General features: G+C 42.1%; 1 protein-coding gene across 1 annotated transcript in view; it reads right to left on the minus strand.

Annotated features, from left to right (window-relative positions):
* LOC126341556 (abnormal spindle-like microcephaly-associated protein homolog) overlaps positions 1–22,868 on the minus strand; it is a 199,413-nt gene that overhangs the window by 134,271 nt on the left and 42,274 nt on the right. The window contains exon 4 of the mRNA XM_050001783.1: positions 15,403–15,515. Coding sequence (XP_049857740.1) covers positions 15,403–15,515 — 113 coding nt within the window. The remainder of the gene's footprint in view (positions 1–15,402; positions 15,516–22,868) is intronic.

Consider the following 22,868-nt stretch of genomic DNA (forward strand, 5'->3'; position numbering starts at 1 on the left):
CAGTCTTTATCGACATCCAAGGTCTGATCCTCATTGAATCTCTTGGTCATGGACAAACCATTAAGTGACATGTTCTGTGAGACACTCCACAACCTAAGTAAGTCCATCAGCAGTGAATGACATGGAATGCTCATGAAAGGGGTGAGTATGCTCCACAATAACACGTATTCACATGTCCTCAAGTTTACACACTGTGTAATGGCCAAGTTCAAGTGAGAGCAACATGAGCATCCACCCTGCAGCCTTGAAATGTTGCCCTGTGATTTCCAAGCGTCTGGTCCACAAAAACGTGCTTCAACTCAGATAATGAACTGAATGTTATAGTGAAGGCAGTCTCCTGTCACAACCATAGGAATTCTGGAAACAGGAAATCCTTCAGCTCATGAAATAGTGGGATAATCATGCTCAGGCCTCTGATGTTTACTTTTGAATAAATAAAGACTTCAGTTATACCTACAGCCTTTGTTTCAAACTCTTTCTTTTGAACACCATTAATACTATCATACTATCAAAGAGGAGAATGCTATGATGGAGGCTTTTGTAAATAATGATAAATCACAACTGGAAAGTTCATCTTAATTGTTGAGTCTAAGATATTTCAGCATGCTGATAAATTCAGCTAATTTCAAATGTAGTGAAAGACACTTCCCAAAAAGAAGTCTCAAAAGCAAGGCTAAATGCTTGGTAATAAGATACACTAGAGACCCAATATATCCACAAAGACATGTTCTTCTTGCATATGGAGGCTTACAGACAGTCCTCATTCAGTATGTTAATAGAATAGAAAAGAAAATCAATAATATTGGAATGATGTATTGATAGAGACAATAACAAACACAAACACAGACACAAAATTCAAGCTTTTGCAACCCACAGTTGCTTTATCAGGAAAGAGGGAAGGAGAGGGAAAGATGAAAGGATTTCGGTTTTAAGGGAGAGTGTAAGGAGTCATTCCAATCCCGGGAGCGGAAAGACTTACCTTAGGGGGAAAAAAGGACAGGTACACACTCGCACACACACACACACACACACACACACACACACACACACACACACACATATATCCATACACACATATACAGACACAGGCAGACATATGTAAATGCAAAGAGGTTGGGCAGAGATGTCAGTCGAGGCGGAAGTACAGAGGCAAAGATGTTTTTGAATGACAGGTGAGGTACGAGGGGCGGCAACTTGAAATTAGCGGACGTTGAGGCCTGGTGGGTAACAGGAAGAGAGAATACAGGGTGATTCAAAAAGAATACCACAACTTTAAAAATGTGTATTTAATGAAAGAAACATAATATAACCTTCTGTTATACATCATTACAAAGAGTATTTAAAAAGGTTTTTTTTCACTCAAAAACAAGTTCAGATATGTTCAATATGGCCCCCTCCAGACACTCAAGCAATATCAACCCGATACTCCAACTCTTTCCACACTCTCTGTAGCATATCAGGCGTAACAGTTTGGATAGTTGCTGTTATTTCTCGTTTCAAATCGTCAATGGTGGCTGGGAGAGGTGGCCGAAACACCATATCCTTAACATACCCCCATAAGAAAAAATCGCAGGGGGTAAGATCAGGGCTTCTTGGAGGCCAGTGATGTAGTGCTCTGTCACGGGCTGCCTGGTGGCCGATCCATCGCCTCGGGTAGTTGACGTTCAGGTAGTTATGGACAGATAAGTGCCAATGTGGTGGCGCTCCATCCTGCTGAAATATAAATTGTTGTGCTTCTTGTTCGAGCTGAGGGAACAGCCAATTCTCTAACATCTCCAGATACTGTAGTCCAGTTACAGTAGCACCTTCGAAGAAAAAGTGACCAAAAACTTTATTGGCTGAAATGGCACAGAAAACTTTCACCTTAGGCGAGTCACGTTCATACTGAGTTGTTTCCCGCGGATTCTCAGTGCCCCATATACAGACACTGTGACGGTTGACTTTCCCGTTAGTGTGGAAAGTTGCTTCATCACTAAACACAATCTTTGAAACGAAAGATTTATCTGTTTCCATTTGAGCAAGGATAAAATCACAGAAATCGATTCTTTCAATCTTATCAGCTGCAGACAGTGCTTGAACCAATTTCAGATGATAAGGTTTCATAACTAACCTTTTTCGTAGGACTCTCCATACAGCTGACTGTGGAATTTGCAGCTCTCTGCTAGCTCTGCGAGTCGATTTTCCTGGGCTGCGAACAAATGCTTGCTGGATGCGTGCTACATTTTCATCACTCGTTCTCGGCCGTCCATAACTTTTCCCTTTGCACAAACACCCATTCTCTGTAAACTGTTTATACCAACGTTTAATACACCACCAATCAGGAAGTTTAACACCATACTTCGTTCAAAATGCACGCTGAAAAACTGTCGTCGATTCACTTCTGCCATACTCAATAACACAAAAAGCTTTCTGTTGAGCGGTAACCATCTTAGCATCAACTGACGCTGACGCCTAGTCAACAGTGCCTCAAGCGAACAAATGTACAACTAAATGAAACTTTATAGCTCCCTTAATTCGCCCACAGATAGTGCGTAGCTCTGCCTTTTGTCGTTGCAGAGTTTTAAATTCCTAAAGTTGTGGTATTCTTTTTGAATCACCCTGTATATTGAAGGGCAAGTTCCCATATCCGGAGTTCTGATAGGATGGTGTCAGTGGGAAGTATCCAGATAACCCGGACGGTGTACCACTATGCCAAGATGTGCTGGCCATGCACCAAGGCATGTTCAGCCACAGGGTGATCCTCATTACTAACAAACACTGTCTGCCTGTGCCTGTTCATGCGAATGGATAGTTTGTTGTTGGTCATTCCCACATAGAAGGCTTCACGGGTGCGTTCACACGTGGCTCTGCCTTTGATCGTGTACACCTTCCGGGTTACAAGACTGGAGTAGGTGGTGGTGGGAGGATGCATGGGACAGGTTTCACACGGGGGTGGTTACAAGGGTTCCAGATTCAACCAAACAGCCCTCGTCAAAGATTTACTGTCCTACACTCATAGTCTCTGCTGGAAATATCACTTTGCCATGAAGAAAAATAATCCTAATCCTACTCCTAATGATCCAACTCCTCAAGACACTATCCAAATTGAACCCTGCCTGGAAGAGTTCTGTCCTCTGTCACAGTGGGACCCACCTCCTCTTCCTCAAAATCACCCTCTCCAAACCTTCCAGGAATTTCTCACTTCCAGGCTTGCCACTCAATCTTTCTTGAAAAACCTTAATCCTACTCCCAACATCACCACAGCTAAAGCCCAGGCTATCCATGATCTGAGGGCTGACCAATCCATCATCATTCTTCCGCTGACAAGGGTTCCATGACCATGGTACTTGATCGTCGGGAGTATGTGGCTGAGGGACTGCGTCAGCTTTTAGACAACACTACATACAAAGTTTGCCAAGGTAATCCTATTCCTGATGTCCAGGTGGAGCTTCAAGGAATCCTCAGAAACCCTAGGCCCCCTACAAAACCTTTCACCTGACTCCATCAACCTCCTGACCCCACCGACACCACACACCCCTACCTTCTGCCTACTTCCTAAAATTCACAAACCCAAACATCCCAGCCACCCCACTGTAGCTGGTTACCCTGCCCCCACAGAACGTATCTCTGCCTGTGTAGGTCAACACCTTCAACCCATTACATGCAGTCTCCCATCCATCATTAAAGACACCAACCACTTTCTCGGACATCTGGAATCCTTACCCAGTCTGTTACCCCTGGAGACCATCCTTGTAACCATTGATGCCACTTCCTTACACACAAATATCCCGCACATCCAGGGCCTCACTGCAATGGAGCACTTCCTTTCAGCTGATCACCTGCTACCCTTCCCAAAACCTCTTTCCTTATTACCTTACCCAGCTTCACCCTAACCCACAACTTCTTCTCTTTTGAAGGCCAGACATACCAAAAATTAAAGGGAACAGCCATGGGTGTTGGGCCAGGGATGGCCCCCTCATACGCCAACCTATTTATGGGTCACTTAAAGAAAGCCTTCTTGGTTACCCAAGCCCGCCAACCCAAAGTTTGGTACAGATTTGTTGATGACATCTTCATGATCTGGACTCACAGTGAAGAAGAACTCCAGAATATCCTCTCCAACCTCAGTTCCTTTGGCTCCATCAGATTCACCTGGTCCTGCTCCAAATCCCATGCCACTTTCCTTGACGTTGACCTCCATCTGTCCAATGGCCAGCTTCACCCATCCGTCCACATCAAACCCACTAACAAGCAACAGTACCTCCATTATGACAGCTGCTACAGCTTAGGTCTTCATGGCAAAAGAAATCTGCTCCAGTCCTGAATCCCTGAACCATTACACCAATAGCCTGAAAACAGCTTTTGCATTCTGCAACTACCCTCCTGACTTGGTACAGAAACAAATAGCTAGAGCCACTTCCTCATCCCCTCAAACCCAGAACCTCCCACAGAAGAACCCCAAAAGTGCCCCACTTGTGACAGGATACTTTCTGGGGTTGGATCAGACTCTGATTGTAGCTCTCCAGCAGGGATACAACTTCCTCAAATCCTGCCCTGAAATGAGATCCATCCTTCATGAAATCCTCCCCACTCCACCAAGAGTGTCTTTCCACCGTCCGCCTAACCTTTGTAACCTCTTGGTTCATCCATATGAAATCCCCAAACCACCTTCCCTACCCTCTGGCTCCTACCCTTGTAACTGTCCTCGGTGTAAAACCTGTCCCATGCACCCTCCCACCACCACCTACTCCAGTCCTGTAACCCGGAAGGTGTAGATGATCAAAGGCAGAGCCACGTGTGAAAGCACCCACGTGATTTACCAACTGACATGCCTACACTGTTAAGCTTTCTATGTGGGAATGACCAGCAACAAATTGTCCATTCGCATGAACAGACACAGGCAGACAGTGTTTGTTGGTAATGAGGATCACCCTGTGGCTAAACATGCCTTGGTGCATGGCCAGCACATCTTGGCACACTGTTACACCATCCGGGTTATCTGGATACTTCCCACTGACACCAACCTATCACAACTCCGGAGATGGGAACTTGCCCTTCAATATATTCTCTCTTCCCGTTACCCACCAGGCCTCAACCTCCGCTAATTTCAAGTTGCCGCCCCCCGTACCTCACCTGTCATTCAACATCTTTTTGCCTTTGTACTTCCGCCTTGACTGAAATCTCTGCCAAACCTCTTTGCATTTATATATGTTTTCCTGTGTCTGTATATGTGCTGATGGATATGTGCATGTGTGCAAGTGTATACCTGTCCTTTTTTCCACTAAGGTAATTCCTTCACTCCCAGGTTTGGAATGATTCCTTACCCTCTCCCTTAAAACCCACATCCTTTTGTCTTTCACTCTCCTTCCCTCTTTCCTGATGAAGCAACCTTGGGTTGCAAAAGCTTAAAATCTGTGTGTGTCTTTGTGTTTTTTTATTGTGTCTATTAACAGACCAACACTTTCTCGTTTGTAAGTTACAGCATCTTTGTTTGTTTTACGACAGTGTCTTGAGGGACAAAGAAAGCATTCAAGATCAAAGTTGTCTTTCAGACCATTTGGTTATTGGGATCCCTATTAATCTCACAATATGTGAAATCACCTAGCAGGCTGTGCATTTTAGTATTTGTGAGCTGATGATAGCTGGAATAGATAGAGTTCTTGCCATGTGCACGATGTTTAGCCCTTTAGTAAGGCCAATAATATAGCCCCCTCAAACTCTTTGTCCATCAGATCGATAACATAAAGTGACATAACTTCCATTTATTGCTGTGAAACCATCACAATTCAGTGGAACTTTACAGTAAGCCTAGTTGTCGTAGTTCCATAAATCCAATCAGACTTAGCTCAGGTGGAACCATCAGTCTAATTCCAAAACTACAAATGTAAAAGTATTAACACTTTTCAAGACAAACAGCAAAATTGTAGTGTGGCCCTATGCCAATGAGGAACTTCTTCATTTCTTGGAGTACCATAATTCCACCCATGAAAACATCCAAGGAGATGGAAAATGATGTATGCCTCCCTTTTTCAGATGTTTTACTTCATTTCAATACTAACAACAAGAAAGGATTCCATAATATATGATTACAAAATCAGCAGTGAACGTCTTAAGTACATCACAACATATAAGTAATTAGGGTTAATACTAAGAAGTAATATGAAATGGGATGATCATGTAAAATTACTGTTAAGAAGGGGAAATGGAAGACTTAACACTGTTGAACGTGTTCTGGAAAAATGCAACACACTGTAAAGAAAATCATATACAATACACTATTGCCACAAATTCCAAATTTGGAACAAATTCAGACATGCTGCTATGATTGTAAAAGGTCAGTATATGCCATAAGAAAGTTAACAGGAATACTCATTCAACTTAAATGAGACTCCTTGGAAGAAAAATGATATAGTTCTCACATAACACTGTACAGTAAGAGAACCCATATTCAAAGAAGACTGTGTGACTGTTATTCTGCCACCAAACATGTCTTGCAAAGGCATCCTAAGCATACAATTAAAGAGATTAAGGAACATGCAGAGGTGTACAGATAGTCCTTATTCAATATGGTAATTGAATAGAAAAGAAAATCAATAATATTGGAATCATGTACCCTATGGTATGCACTATGCAGCGGCTTGCAGAGTATTTATGTAGATATAGACAACTGGCAACACAGAATCTACTGCAAGCTGACACACATGAACTTGTATCTGCAAGCAAACACCTGTTATCACACTCTGTAGACATGTACTGTCACCAATACTCTTGTTCATTCTATTGCGAACAATGACCAGGCTTTTATGTGGCTTTTATGTGAAGGCTTTTATGTGGGGCAAACAGGAAGGTCGTTTTTTACCCACTTTCGTGAGCACACAAGTGCCCACAATAAGTTCGCTTTGGGTGACCATCTGTGGGACTCGAACCATAAAATTACTGATATGCAACAAGGAATGAAAATCTTCCATAAAGCACCTAAAGGAAGCAAACTCAACATTTTGGAAAACATCGAAATTTACAAAAACAGAAAGAGGTTTCCAAGCAAATTGCTGAACGACCAATTAGAATCGGAGCACCTTAATTTCTTTGACATATTTGATGTGGTGCTCTAGAGATCCAGTGCGGCCTATTCACAAACTATAATGGGTGTTCTGTATCTGTTATGCTCGGAAAACCACCAATAGAGTATTGATAACGTCATTTATTGGTCATTTTTTTCTCTCTTTTTTTTCTCTGTTTCTCCTTTTTTGCTCGTTTCGTAGGGCTGGCCTGCCATGTTATGGTACATGCTTGTTATAAGGTCTAATGTGTAGTTGGTCAGCCTCACCAGTAAATCTTGGCTTGATTACCTTTGCCCATCAAATGTGTCTTCATTACGTTTCTGTATTTAAAAAATAAAAAGTATGTTATCGTAATAGTGTTTTCCATTACTTCCCATTTGGTGAGTTGAATGGACAGAATGGGTTCCATGCCAAAGGGAGCGCACGTGGAGTGGCTGTGCATCTTGGTGCATATGTCGGTTTTTTTCTCCCCTGTTCCCCGCACCCCCTCAGTTTGTTTCTGACCTGCCCTTCCTTAATTTCATGTGCCTATGTGGGTTTTCATATTTGGTCTATGTTACGTTCATAATGAGTGTATAGATGGTGAGAGCCTTTTTAGCATGTTAGTACTTTTTTAGCATTTAAAATACCTAAGACCATAGTGCCCAGACAGGTAAAGCCGAACATATAGGTTTCATCACTTGTAACATTGCATCTAAGTCGTGTTATGAACAGCTTTCTATGGGTAAATTCCTGACTTCCAGATATGAATAAGGGTACATTAATATGCAGTTAATTTGTCATTTTTTCATTTTTTTCCTCTTTTTGTGGAGCATGGCCTGCCAAACTTTATAGTATATATAGTATGCATAGCAGGTATAATATGCACAGTAAGTGTTCTTTGCATGGGTGTTTGATTAGCAATATTAGTAAAGTTGTATTGTCATGGTAATGAGTGGTTATACCATGGAACTGTGTGTGCACTGCTGGGACAGCACTATCTAGTGGCCGGTTGTGAACCACTAGACTCACAGCAGGCAAACCGGCACAGAAGAGGGCACTGTGATGCCAACCGTTATTAGTTGTGCTGTGGTCATGTGTCAAATAGTTTTATCTTGTGATTTCAGTTTTATATATTTGATGGAATAGAACGACCATAAGAGCAGTTGTTTTTTAATTTTTATTTCTGCGACAATAATTTTATATCAGCTGGTCTGCCTCATGTATCATTATATCCAAATGATTTATACATATTAAGTTACATTCGGGTATGTATGTGGTACTGTACTAATAGTAATGTATTAGTGTAACTCGTGTAAGCCCTCCCTCAAACCTCTCATGTTATATCTTGACAGTTCCGATGATGGCACCTTTAGTGTGTTGAAAGCGGTCATCTAGTAAACAATATTTAAGCGATTTTGGCTTTAGAATTCTTTCTACAACACAGTGATCGCCCCACAACACACTATGTGTTCAATGCAATATACCTAAAAAGTGTTGCACCCATGTATTTGTATGAACTGATTGATTACTTATGTCATTCACTGATGCTTTAGTTACAGGATACTATTTCTTTCTTTCGTGAGTTGTACAGTTTTTCATTTTTCAACAATTAAAGTATGTTTCCAAAATTTGCACCACATGAAAAACTAATCTGACAGAGTATCTGTATATTAGAATAATGGAACTCCTGGATAGAATAATACATAAAATAAGTGAAATGCAACCACTCCTTTATAGCAGACTGGTGCGTTGAGAATAGACACATGTAACAGAAAACCGTATTCACATCCGCTTTTGAGATTCAGTCTTTTTCTAGCAATAATACACACATCCACATATAAAGCCACATGGACACTCGAAAATACACTCTCGCAGGCATGGCACTTGCTATTGCTAGAGAAAGAACAAGAGCTCAAAAAACAGTTTGAAATCTGTTATATATTGCATCTGGCTATGCCCCACACATCAATCCACTATAGGTGAATGGTTGTCTTTTTTGAATATCTGTACCATATTTTCCAAATATTATTTCATAACACAGGTGCATATGATGCATAAGTATATGCACATGACATTTCAAACACTATGGGGAAGAAACTAGCAACATAACTCGAACATGAAACTGAACATAAACACATTACTCTCATACCTTTCCATACAAGAATTTTAGTCTCTGTTCTACATGGCATGGTCCATCAAGGCATGTTGCAAATTGATATGTGCCTGGAGATGTAGAGAAACGTGGTCACTGCTGCCTGATGGACCCATACCTGAATCCTGTGAACCTGTGGAACTCTTCTGTGATAGTTTCACAAAGTTCGGCCAAATTGCATATGTGATGTTGGTAAACTTTGTCTTTTAAAATACCCAATAAGAAAAAGTCAGGCACTGTCAGGCTGCCATTCCACAGATCCACATCAACCATCAATGGTTCAGGTACATTTTGTTCAGCCACTGCCACACTGCTGTGGCAAAGTGTGGCAGTGTGCCATCTTGCTGTCACCATCGGTCGTTTATGTTGTCATGCACACAGTAAAGGACACACAGTGTCTGTAAGCAATTTATGGTGACTTTCCCTCGTAATAGTATCATCAAAAAAGAATGGGCCAGTCATCCTACCATAAGACACACCATCCCCAAAACACGACATCAGGAGTTCTGTCCTGCATATAGACGTTTATATTACGGTTTTATTGTATCCCGTACTTGCAACTGTGTCAGCTCACACTTCCTAAACATGAAATTTGGCCTCATCTGTCCAAATGATGTGTTCTGCGAAACCTGGGTTTTCCTACAGCATTCAAGCTATTTTTCTGCAGATTCCAAGCACTATCTGGACCATTGTCATTAAAATCATTTATCAGATGAGAACGATATGGTTTCAGTTTCAGATTCTCAATTATTCTCTGCAGTGTTGTGCACGAAATGTTCAACTCTCTGGATATAAGGCTTTGAGATTTTGGCTTCTCCAAACTCGGCTAACATAACTGTTTGTTACAGAATACAAATGCACACACCTCACATGCTGTTCCAGAGATGAATATTCATCCATGCTGTCTGGCATACATTAACAGTTTTAAGCCCAGTGACCATTATCTCCACCCTCAGGTTACACAGTATTGTCATATCGAAAATCTTTATCCAGAGTCACACGTTCCACATCATTACGAAAGAATCGTGTTCATGATCCATGGAACAAGTAATATAACTAACTAGCTAACTAACTATATCACAGTCAGTCAAATGTCACATACATAATTAAAGGCCAGTGTGTAGATAACTACATCATCTGAAAAAAAGTTTGAGGCTGCTATTAATTTGTTTGCAAAGTCATTAATGTACAACATGAGCAGAAAAGTGTCTCATCACACTTCCATGGTGAACAACTGAAGTTACATCTACATCCGTCAATTAATCTCCAACCAAGATAAAATGCTGCAGCTTTCCTGAATCCAGTCACATATTTTGCTTCATGTCTCATATGATCATACTTTTGATAATACATGTAGATATGATGCACAGTCAAACACTTTTTGGAAATTGAGAAAAATGCCATCTACCTGACTGATTTTATCTATAGCTTTCAGGATTTCAGATGGGAAAAGTGTAATTTGGGTTTCACATGATCAATGTATTGGAAAGCCATGCTGGTTAGGATAGAGGAGGCCATTCTGTTCAAGATACCTCGTCATGTTTGAGCTCAGACTGTGGAATTCAAGGATATTAGATAGTAGTTTCATGGACCATTTCTATTGCTCTTCTTGTAGGCAGGTGTGACCTGTACACTCTTCCAACTACTGGGCATTTATTTTTCATTTGAGGGATCTACAGTAGATTACAGTTAAAAGAGGGGCTAACTCTACCACAAATTCAGTATAGAATTGTATGCATTTAATCAGGCCCTGGAGCTTTGTCCGATTTTGAAGATTTAATCCGTTTTGCAACAACACTGACACTAATAACCATTTCATTCATCTTTTTAGTGGTAGAAATTAAATTGGTTTTCCTCTGTAAAGGAACATTTGAAAACTGAGTTCAATACCTCTGTTTTTTCTTTTCCGTCTTCAATTTCGGTACCTGTCTCTTCCAAGAGTATCTGGGCACTAATTTTGGTATCACATATATCCTTTATATACAGCTAGAATTCCTATGGGTTCCTTGATGCATTTTGATAATACTCTGTTATGACTGTCGCTGAAGGTTACACACACTGCCCTCTTATCACCCAAACGTATTTGGTTCAAGATCTCTCTATCTATAGCCCTACACTTTACACCTATTATGCAGTAGTTTCCTTTTCTTTAGAAGTTTATTTACAGTGACTGTAGACTGACACTCCCATCATGAACTGTTCTACTGCTTACATATCTATCATGTGCATGTCAATTTTTCTTCTACACCTTTGATATAGTTCTTCTATGTGCTTCTCTGAAAAGCTGAATGTGTGAGTTTCTTATAGAGAAATGACACTACCATCTCTTTATATAGAGAACCATTCCTGATTGTCTGAGCAAATAGTTGTAATTCATGTGTGTTCAAACCAACTGTCATCAGGATAACCATCAGTGATGATATGAATTAGCAAACCATTAATCATGGGAACTGGAACTTCTTGTATGTCATGCTTTGCACCACAAAAGGGAAAGAAGGGTTACTGCATCCAAAGTATGGTTTACATAACTACAGTGCAGAAGAAAAGAAACTTTAGAGTATGATCTGGAAAAAGCTACTTTCTTCATTACATGAACATAATACTGAGACACAGTTTGTAAAATATGTCATAAAAGTTTATTAAAAACAAAGATTCCAAGACTTACCAAGCGGGAAAGCGCCGGCAGACAGGCACATGAACAAAACACACAAACACACACACAGAATTGCTAGCTTTCGCAACCGATGGTTGCTTCTTCAGGAAGGAGAGGGAAAGACGAAAGGATGTGGGTTTTAAGGGAGAGGGTAAGGAGTCATTCCAATCCCGGGAGCGGAAAGACTTCCCTTAGGGGAAAAAAAGGACAGATGTACACTCGCACACACACACACATATCCATCCGCACATACACAGACACAAGCAGACATATTTAAAGGCAAAGAGTAAGGGCAGAGATGTCAGTCGAAGCGGAAGCACAGAGGCAAAGAAGTTGTTGAAAGACAGGAGAGGTATGAGCGGCTGCAACTTGAAATTAGTGGAGGTTGAGGCCTGGCGGATATCGAGAAGAGAGGATATACTGAAGGGCGAGTTCCCATCTCCGGAGTTCGGATAGGTTGGTGTTGGTGGGAAGTATCCAGATAACTCGGATGGTGTAACACTGTGCCAATATGTGCTGGCCGTGCATCAAGGCATGTTTAGCCACAGGGTGATCCTCATTACCAACAAACACTGTCTGTCTGTGTCCATTCATGCGAATGGACAGTTTGTTGCTGGTCATTCCCACATAGAAAGCGTCACAGTGCAGGCAGGTCAGTTGGTAAATCACGTGGGTGCTTTCACATGTGGCTCTCCCTTTGATCGTGTACACCTTCCGGGTTACAGGACTGGAGTAGGTGGTGGTGGGAGGGTGCATAGGACAGGTTTTACACCGGGGGCGGTTGCAAGAGTAGGAGCCGGAGGGTAGGGAAGGTGGTTTGGGGATTTCATAGGGATGAACCAAGAGGTTACTAAGGTTAGGTGGACGGCGGAAAGACACTCTTGGTGGAGTGGGGAGGATTTCATGCAGGATTGATCTCATTTCGGGGCAGGATTTTAGGAAGTCGTATCCCTGCTGGAGAGCCACATTCAAGGTCTGATCCAGTCCCGGGAAGTATTCTGTCACAAGTGGGGCACTTTTGGGGTTCTTCTGTGAGAGGTTCTGGGTTTGAGGGGATGAGGAAGTGGCTCTGGTTATCTGCTTCTGTACCAGGTTGGGAGGGTAGTTGCGGGATGCGAAAGCTGTTTTCAGGTTGTTGGTGTAATGGTCGAGGGATTCAGGACTGGAGCAGATTCGTTTGCCACGAAGGCCTAGGCTGTAGGGAAGGGACCGTTTGATATGGAATGGGTGGCAGCTGTCATAATGGAGGTACTGTTGCTTGTTGGTGGGTTTGATGTGGACGGATGTGTGCAGCTGGCCATTGGACAGATGGAGGTCAACGTCTAGGAAAGTGGCATGGGATTTGGAGTAGGACCAGGTGAATCTGATGGAACCAAAGGAGTTGAGGTTGGAGAGGAAATTCTGGAGTTGTTCTTCACTGTGAGTCCAGATCATGAAGATGTCATCAATAAATCTGTACCAAACTTTGGTTTGGCAGGCTTGGGTAACCAAGAAGGCTTCCTCTAAGCGGCCCATAAATAGGTTGGCATACGAGGGGGCCATCCTGGTACCCATGGCTGTTCCCTTTAATTGTTGGTATGTCTGGCCTTCAAAAGTGAAGAAGTTGTGGGTCAGGCTGAAGCTGGCTAAGGTGACGAGGAAAGAGGTTTTAGGTAGGGTGGCAGGTGATAGGCGTGAAAGGAAGTGCTCCATTGCAGCGAGGCCCTGGACATGCGGGATATTCGTGTATTGGGAAGTGGCATCAATGGTTACAAGGATGGTTTCCGGGGGTAACAGACCGGGTACGGATTCCAGGCGTTCGAGAAAGTGGTTGGTGTCTTTGATGAAGGATGGGAGACTGCATGTAATGGGTTGAAGGTGTTGATCTACGTAGGCAGAGATACGTTCTGTGGGGGCTTGGTAACCAGCTACAATGGGGCGGCCAGGATGTTTGGGTTTGTGAATTTTAGGAAGTAGGTAGAAGGTAGGAGTGCGAGGTGTCGGTGGGGTGAGGAGTTTGATGGAGTCAGGTGAAAGGTTTTGTAGGGGGCCTAAGGTTCTGAGGATTCCTTGAAGCTCCGCCTGGACATCAGGAATGGGATTACCTTGGCAAACTTTGTATGTAGAGTTGTCTGAAAGCTGACGCAGTCCCTCAGCCACATACTCCCGACGATCAAGTACCACGGTCGTGGAATCCTTGTCAGCCGGAAGAATGATGATGGATCGGTCAGCTTTCAGATCACGGATAGCCTGGGCTTTAGCTGTGGTGATGTTGGGAGTAGGATTAAGGTTTTTCAAGAATGATTGAGAGGCAAGGCTGGAAGTGAGAAATTCCTGGAAGGTTTGGAGAGGGTGATTTTGAGGAAGATGAGGTGGGTCCCGCTGTGATGGAGGACGGAACTGTTGCAGGCAGGTTTCAATTTGGATAGTGTCTTGGGGAGTTGGATCATTAGGAGTGGGATCAGGATTGTTTTTCTTCGTGGCAAAGTGATATTTCCAGCAGAGACTACGAGTGTAGGACAGTAAATCTTTGACAAGGACAGTTTGGTTGAACCTGGGAGTGGGGCTGAAGGTGAGGCCTTTGGATAGGACAGAGGTTTCGGATTGGGAGAGGGGTTTGGAGGAAAGGTTAACTACTGAATTGGGGTGTTGTGGTTCCAGATTGTGTTGACTAGAATTTTGAGGTGTTGGGGGGAGTGGAGCTGGAAGTGGGAGATTGAGTAGATGGGAGAGACTGGGTCTGTGTGCAATGAGAGGAGGTTGAGGTTTGTTGGAAAGGTTGTGGGGGGTGAGTGAGTTGCCTTTCCGGAGGTGGGAAACCAGGAGATTGGATAGTTTTTTGAGGTGGAGGGTGGCATGTTGTTCTAATTTGCGGTTGGCCTGTAGGAGGATGCTATGTACAGCCGGTGTGGATGTGGGAGAGGAAAGATTGAGGACTTTGATTTGGGATAGGAGTTGACGGGTGTGTTCATTGGCCGAGTCGATGTATAGGTGAAGGATTAGGTGGGTGAGGGCTATGGATTGTGCTGTTTGGAACTGGTATAAGGACTGATGGAAAGAAGGATTGCAGCCAGAGATGGGAACTTTAAGTGCGAGGCCTTTGGGAGTAATGCCAAATGTCAGACAAGCCTGAGTGAATAAAATATGGGAGCGTAATCTGGCTAGGGTGAAGGCATGTTTGCGGAGGGAATGTAAAAAAGTTTGTCAGAGATGTGAGAATGATTTCTATTTTCAACAATACCATCACTGTACTAAATTTTCAGTCCAGGAATGAATGTATGAAGCTGTTCTTCTCCTTCACTCTCCATTATTAAATTGTTATTGCAAAATGTTATATATAAATGACATGTCTCCTTCTAATTTCTCTAAGCGATTCTTTTTTCAATGAAAACAATATTTTCTTTGGTGAAGATCAGTGCAAATTGTGATCAATATTGAATCTAGCTCCAGAACTCCAAGTATAAGTCCATCTTCACTCTTATACATACAGGATTATAACATAATCTATAAATTATTCCTGTACCAATAAAATGGAAACTATTAGATTTTTTATATGAATATTTATCTGTCTTGGTAGTACAATAATAGACTCTGACCTGAATAACTACGGCTGCATGATGAGCATCTTCAATGCGCAACCCTTTCCTTTCAAGCATTGCAGCAAATTGTACATCTCTGTCCAAGAGTTGTGACACTATTTGAGCAGCAGCTACAAATGAAGAATAAAAATTAACAACTGAGGGAACAACTATAACTGTAAAACAAATTACAATGTCTTAAGAATCAACAATTATTTAACAAATGGTTTTCTTAAGAGTATAATACATTCATTAATTTAAGACAATTCATAAATTCAATCTTGGACATTCAGGGGTACAAGATGAATCAAGATATTAATTTACATAGATAAGCATCTATCAGAAATTGTTTCTGTAAGCTGCCTGAACATTTTACTGGCATCAATCTGTTATAAACTTTTTATGCTTACAAAAGCTACATATACAATGATGTAATTAGCAGAAAACTGCTAGGAGGAAGAAAACAAATTTTCTAATGGTTCAGTATAGGCTGCCATGTTTCTTCATCCATTCTGCAAAATCAGTGTGAAGTACATGACAGTTGATATTTATCACTGCACCACATATTAGGGTTTCTTACCAGTCCAGGCTTGCTCCTTACAAGAAACATATGTAGTAGGCAGGTATATTCCCAGATTCTTCCTTTATTTTTGTTTTTGAAACTTTGTAAGCAGGAGTTCACAAGATAGTTCGTGTCTGTCTTGAAGTAACTAATTGTTCAGGATTTGTAATATTTCTGCGACATTACCTCACGAGTCAAACAAACCCGTGACCATTTGTACTGCCCTTCCTTGTATTTATCCAACATCTTCTTTTGGCTCGACTTAGTACTGATTTGTATATATGCCTGGAGGTCTCGTTCAACAAGCAGAGAGGGTGTTCAGGTAGCCACTGAGGGAACAAATATAACCAACTGCAAACTATGGCATACACTGGAGCAAATGATGTCTGTCATCTCAGGTCCGAAATCATGTTAGGATAATTCCAGTAACTGGCAGAAATGATTGAGAAGACCAGCCTTGCTCATAGAGTTTGAACAAAACTCTCTGGACTTCTATCCATCAAATACAGATAATGAAAACTGCAGGAGACACTGAAGTATTAGCGTAAGATCCAAAGACACGGCCATCCTAAATGAAATGATTAAAATCCTTGTAACAAGCTGCTGAACCATTTGCAAATATGTGCTGGAGTTTGAAGTAGCCCTAAAAAGCTGTGGCACTAAGATGATGCTACGTATAGACAGCTGGAAATAATTCAAAATTAGCATCAGTGAGACTGTTCAGGTAAGTCTACGTTTATGTTGAAAGAACAGGTTAATGATAACTGCACCTGGTGTATTTGCCACAGCAGATAAGAGACTCAAATCCATAGAGATAGAAGCTGAAGGTGCATACAAAATAGTTTGGGCAAGACTAAGTATCAAGAGTGGGCATAAACCTGTAATGGCTACCAGGTGTTATTGAAAACTTCGAGGTAATTTCAGATCACTGGTACATATGTTTGCCAATCATAATGCCATCATCAGAGGACACTTTAATCATCCAATGATCAATTGGAATTTTTATGGTTTTATAAGTTGCAGACATTAAAAGACATCTTGTGAAACATTACTAGCTGCCTTCTCTAAAAACTTCCTAGAACAGATCCGTCAAAGGCCCACTCATGATCAAAATACATTGGAAATGTACCATAAATATTTCTGTTCAATAGTAGATGACAGTACATCTTCCCTTTAATAAACCCACCAATACCATTTATTTTTAACTATGTTTCTTTGAAATATGCATATTTTAGGTTCACAAGGGGAACTAATGAGATCAATTTGCTGTTTGAAAATAAGTGCACTACGTTTCACTATCAGTGCCACAGATATCTCACACCAGGGCTGTGGCTCTTTGATCTGCAATAGTGACAGCACTGTCGTGTCAACTCCACACAGTACCCTCTTCCCCTCTCCCCTGCACACAGCACTAAAGGTAGAGACAATTGTGGCTCTGGTGTGGTGCGAGTGCGAGTGGAAGCTGGACATGATCAGCTATGCCATTGGTGGCTGCTGTGCAGGGCACAGTTGGATTGCTTGTCAGTGTCTATGATGTGGTGGAGATGGTGTGTACTTGACATAGAACCAGGTCACAATGGGCAGCGAGACTGTGATTCAGGTAAAGCAGATGGAATTAATGTGTGTTGCTGTGATGCTGATTTTGCAACAGGTGAAGGGAGCAAAGTCAATGGCTTCACAGGTGTTGATGGCTGGCAGGGAGTCTGAGATGATGCAGAGAAGCTGAGGAAGTTGTCCAAAGACAGATGCGATGATGGGTCACGTAACTGATATGAGGTGGCAGCTGATAGGAGTGTGTGAGTGCTAGATGGATGGCATCGTGGCCATGCCCTGAACGTCATGCTGTCGATACTGACATCATCATCAACAATTTTAGTACTAAGGTCCTCAGGTTGGAAGTCATGAACAGTGATAGTCATCACTGCTGGTGCATGGAGGGAGCTCAAGGTTGTTTTGTGTCACGGCGATGGTCATCATTGTCAAGTGGAGGAGTGTCTGCATTCTCATCATCTGTGTCAGCGAGACCCTGGAGTAGCCACACTGGCTCAAGTTTGTGGAGAGATACCACAGTCATTTTGCATATGAGAATGATATCGTAGGTCTGAAACCCTCTTTTGATGATGGGAAGTGGTCCTTTATCAGGAGGCTGTAATGATGGACAAATGGTGTCGACACACAGCATCACACATGCATGATGCGATAGTGTTTTGTGAACAAATGTTTTTGGTGTAGTATGTGCTATTGGGGGTGGAATTTGTGAATTCCAAATGTGCTGTTTCACTTGCTGCACTAGAACTGGCAGTTCGGATGGAACAGGTGTAGTTGTTGACAGGTAAAGTCTGCCAGAAGGGTGAGAGTTTCTCCATGTAGTATTTCCACCAGGAAGGCCTGTAGGGCTTCCTTAAAAGCTGTGCGAGTGCTGAGCAAAACTCTGGGTAGTACCTCCATCCAGCTGTCTCTGTGACACATGAATGCAGTCTTAAGAGATCAGTGCCAGTGTTCCACAAGCCCATTACTCTCTGGATGGTACATCATCATCTAATTTCTTCTGGCACCATAGAGGTGACAGAGGGCATCAAAGAAGGCCATTTCAAATTGGCATCCATAATGGTGATTGTTTCAGTGTAACCGATGCACACACCCAAGCGTCAATGAAGGCTCGGACAGTAGATTCTACTGTGATATCTTTTATGGGTACTGCCTGAACTGAGCAAGAGACACATTTGATGATTGGCAATACACATTTGAAGTCATCTGATTTGGAAAGGGGCCCGACTAGATCCAAACATACACTAAGTGATCAAAAGTATTCAGACATCTGCCTGAAAATGACTTACATGTTCGCTGCGCCATCCGTAGGTAGTGCTGGAATTCAGTATGGTGTTGGCCCATCCTTAGCTTTGATAACAGCTTCCACTCTCACAGGCATACGTTCAATCAGGTGCTGAAAGCTTTCTTGGGGAATGGCAACCCATTATTCACAGATTGCTGCACTGAGGAGAGGTACTGATGTCGGTCAGTGAGGCCTGGCATGAAGTTGGCATTCCAAAACATCCCAAAGGTGTTCTATAGGAGTCAGGTCAGGACTCTGTGCTGGCAAGTCCATTACAGGGATGCTATTGTCATGTAACCACTCCGCCATAGGCCATGCATTATGAACAGGTGCTTGATCACATTGAAAGATGCAATCGCCATCCCCGAATTGCTCTTCAACAATGGGAAACAAGAAATACTAAAAACATAAATGCAGGCCTGTGTTGTGATAGTGCCATGCAAAACAACAAGAGTTGCAAGCTCTCTCCATGAAAAACACGACCACACCATAACAGCACCGCCTCCGAATTTTACGGGTGGCACTACACACACTGGCAGATGACGTTCAACGGGAATTCACCGTATCCACGGCCTGCCACCGGATTGCCACATTTTGTACCATGATTCACTGCTCCACACAACATTTTTCCATTATTCAATCATCCACTGTTTACACCCCTTACACCAACAGGGTGTATACGTGGACAAGGAAAAATAAATTCCCAGATATCTCGTTCTTTTTCCAAGCTACGTGACAGTAGGTTCTCCATAGATTTTTCCCTTGGAACTGTAAAGCTTATCAATCCTTTGATGTTATTGTTTTATGCATTGGCATAGAACTTCCTGGGGGAAAAAAAAGATGGAGGAGAGAATTTTTGGAAATATGTTTGATGAAAAAAAGGAGAAAAGTTTTGGAAAAACATTTGACGTGCAGCAACATATACGCTGAACATTTTCATATTATGAAAGTACAAATTCAAATTGTACCAGACAACGTGTCGGTTTCCAGAGTGTTGAAATCGCGATTCCGATGGCCTTTTGTAAACCAGTTGTATCTCGTGCCATGTGATCTCGCCAGCCATTGACAGCAGATATTCAGCGCATAGGACATGTGCTATAGTCAGCAAATAGCAAGATCACTGTCACGTAGCACAAACACACAAAGAGTATACATTAATATAGTATAGCTACAAGAAAATCTAAGCTTTCACATGTAATATTGGTCTCTAATGGAAGCTTTCGAAATGTGGTGCTGCAGAAGAATGCTGAAAATTAAATGGGTAGATCACATAACTAATGAGGAAGTATTGAATAGGATTGGGGAGAAGAGAAGTTTGTGGCACAACTTGACCAGAAGAAGGAATCGGTTGGTAGGACATGTTCTGAGGGATCAAGGGATCACCAATTTAGTATTGGATCGTAGATGGAGACCAAGAAATGAATACACTAAGCAGATTCAGAAGGATGTAGGTTGCAGTAGGTACTGGGAGATGAAGAAGCTTGCGCAAGACAGAGTAGCATGGAGAGCTGCATCAAACCAGTCTCAGGACTGAAGACCACAACAACATTGGTCTTTAAGATTAACAGGCTACAAGAGAAGCTAAGATCTCACATGTATTATTGATCTTGTTTTGTGTGTTATATTTTGAGACACATCACACAAATGTGCCAGAAAATTTAAAATAACGACAGAAATTTCTGGTCTTCTGGGCTCGAAAACTTGTAAGTGGCTGGTCCTCAAAATGTTCAGTTTTAAACACTCTGTGATTTAAGAAATTCATCCCAATTTCTCACACGTAACTTAATTAGTCTTGCATAAAAAGAAATTTGCTTTGAAAGTAACACTTTTCGAACCAGCATTCGCAATACTATCTGGAAACTGTTAGAAAAGTTTAGATTTAGCATTTGAAAGTTGTAAATGCCAGTTGTAAATGGCGCATTTCCTTTGCCACTAAAGCTTTTTTTTCCCCCTCTCATTCATATTTTATTGCTGCAGTATCATTCTCCAGTAGCAGGATGCAGTAACATTCTTTGCTAGAGAAACAATTCTTACCAGTCAAAATTACAAACATTTAACTGAAAGCTAAAACAATGAAAAATTCCTGGGTTTTTCCTCCCTGTCCCGGGTCATATACACCCTGATGAAGCAAGGTGTCATTTGGCATTTACCAGTGTGATGTGAGGCTTATGAGCAGCCGCTCAACCATGAAATCCAAGTTTTCTTACCTTCTGCCTAACTGGCATAGTACTTGCAATGGATTCTGATGCAGTTTGGAATTCCTGTGTGATGGTCTGGATAAATGTCTGCCTATTACACATAACAACCCTCTTCAACTGTGGACGGTCTCTGTCAGTCAACAGACGAGGTCGGCTTGTACGCTTTTGTGCTGTACGTCTCCCTTCATGTTTCCAGTTCCCTGTCACATCGGAAACAGTGAACCTAAGGATGTTTAAGAGTGTGGAAATCTCAAGTACAGATGTGTGACACAAGTGACAACCAATCACCTCACCACTTTTGACGTCTGTGAGTTCTGCGGAATGCCCCATTCTGCACTCTCACGATGTCTAATAACTACTGAGGTCGCTGATGTTGAGTATCTGGTAGTAGGTGGCAGCAAAATGCATCTAAAACAAAAAACTTATGTTTTTGGTGGTGTTCAGATACTTTTGATCATATAGTGTAAATGTTGGAATTGGGTGTCTGTGGTATCTCAATGACACCGAGGGCCAGTTGTGCATAATGCCCAACCATACAGCTTTGGCAAGGAAGCAGGTCTGTGCTCAGGTGTGATAGTTGCATTTCATATTAGGCCTCACAAATTGCTAATCAGTTGTAGTGTTGGCCATTCACCCAAGTGGGCCAGGTTGTGAATTTGTTCGATAGTGTGATGTGTGAGGATGCTGGGATGAGGGGTCTCACCCTATTTTGTGAGACATCGGACAGTATGCAGACATCAGTGCCTGACATAGAAAGCTGCTTGATGCATAAGATTGATGTATTGCTGTCGATAAAGTCTGAGATCAATCGGTCAAGTGCTTGGTCATGAGTGAGGGCAAAATATTCCACGTGGAATGAAACGGTGTTAATATATGAGAGGCAGTCTACAACAGTATTTATCAGCTACATGCAAATGTCAAACATCGGTTGTATATTGATAGATTAAATCCAGGTGTCGGAAGCATCAGAGGTTCATGTCCTTCAATAGGTTGGCTGTGTATCACATTTGCCAGTGGTTTATGGCCTATGTATGTCACTACCTGTCTGCCTTTGATGTCCTTCCAGAAGTATCATACTGCTTCATACATGGCAAAGATTTTACAGTGGAAAGTGGACCACTTTGACTGTGAGGTTGAACATTTTTTTGAGAAAAACTAAGGGTTTGTATATCATGCTCTATGACTTAATGAAGGACTGCATCGGCAGCCATACTGCTTCCATTCATCGGTAGCGGGACATCTGGGAAGAAGCAAATAAGTACCACTGCTTTTATGAGGTCATCCTTTTCTCAGTCGAATTCGGTTTTCATATGCGATGTCCATACCAGTTTCTTCTCACCATATACGTTGATCTAGTGAGAAAATCAATTATTGGGCTTTAAATGTCCACTGATTGTGTTAATTGATGACTGTAAAAATTGAGAATTCCAAGGAAACATGACAAATAATGATATGTTTGTGGAGGTTGCTGCTGTTGGATGAATTCAGTCTGTTCTAGAGTGAGTTTAATGCCATCAGCATTTAGAGTGTGTCCGAAGAAGGTTACTTCTGATAGCCTAATTTGCAATTTTTCTTCATTTATGATGATCCCTGCGTCTCAGAAGGCAGCAAAAACTAGTTCGAAGTCACACTGCTTTCTCCAACTTTGTGGCAACTACAGAGTGCTCAACAAAGATGTTGAGCACTCTGTAGTTGCCACTAAGTCAGAGAATGCCACCCTTTTTGGAATGAGTTTTATGGGTGCATCCAAGAGCTGTCACAGAGATACACAACTCCTTACTGAAGGAGGTAATTGATCACCACCCCAGCTGCTTGCAGTAGAGCAGAAGCTACGCTGTGTGCCTAGTGGTCCATTGACGGGCTGTAGGTAGTGAGAAGGCAGGGCACTGTG

This window comes from Schistocerca gregaria, chromosome 1 (assembly GCF_023897955.1).
Source record: "Schistocerca gregaria isolate iqSchGreg1 chromosome 1, iqSchGreg1.2, whole genome shotgun sequence".
NCBI lineage: Eukaryota > Metazoa > Arthropoda > Insecta > Orthoptera > Acrididae > Schistocerca > Schistocerca gregaria.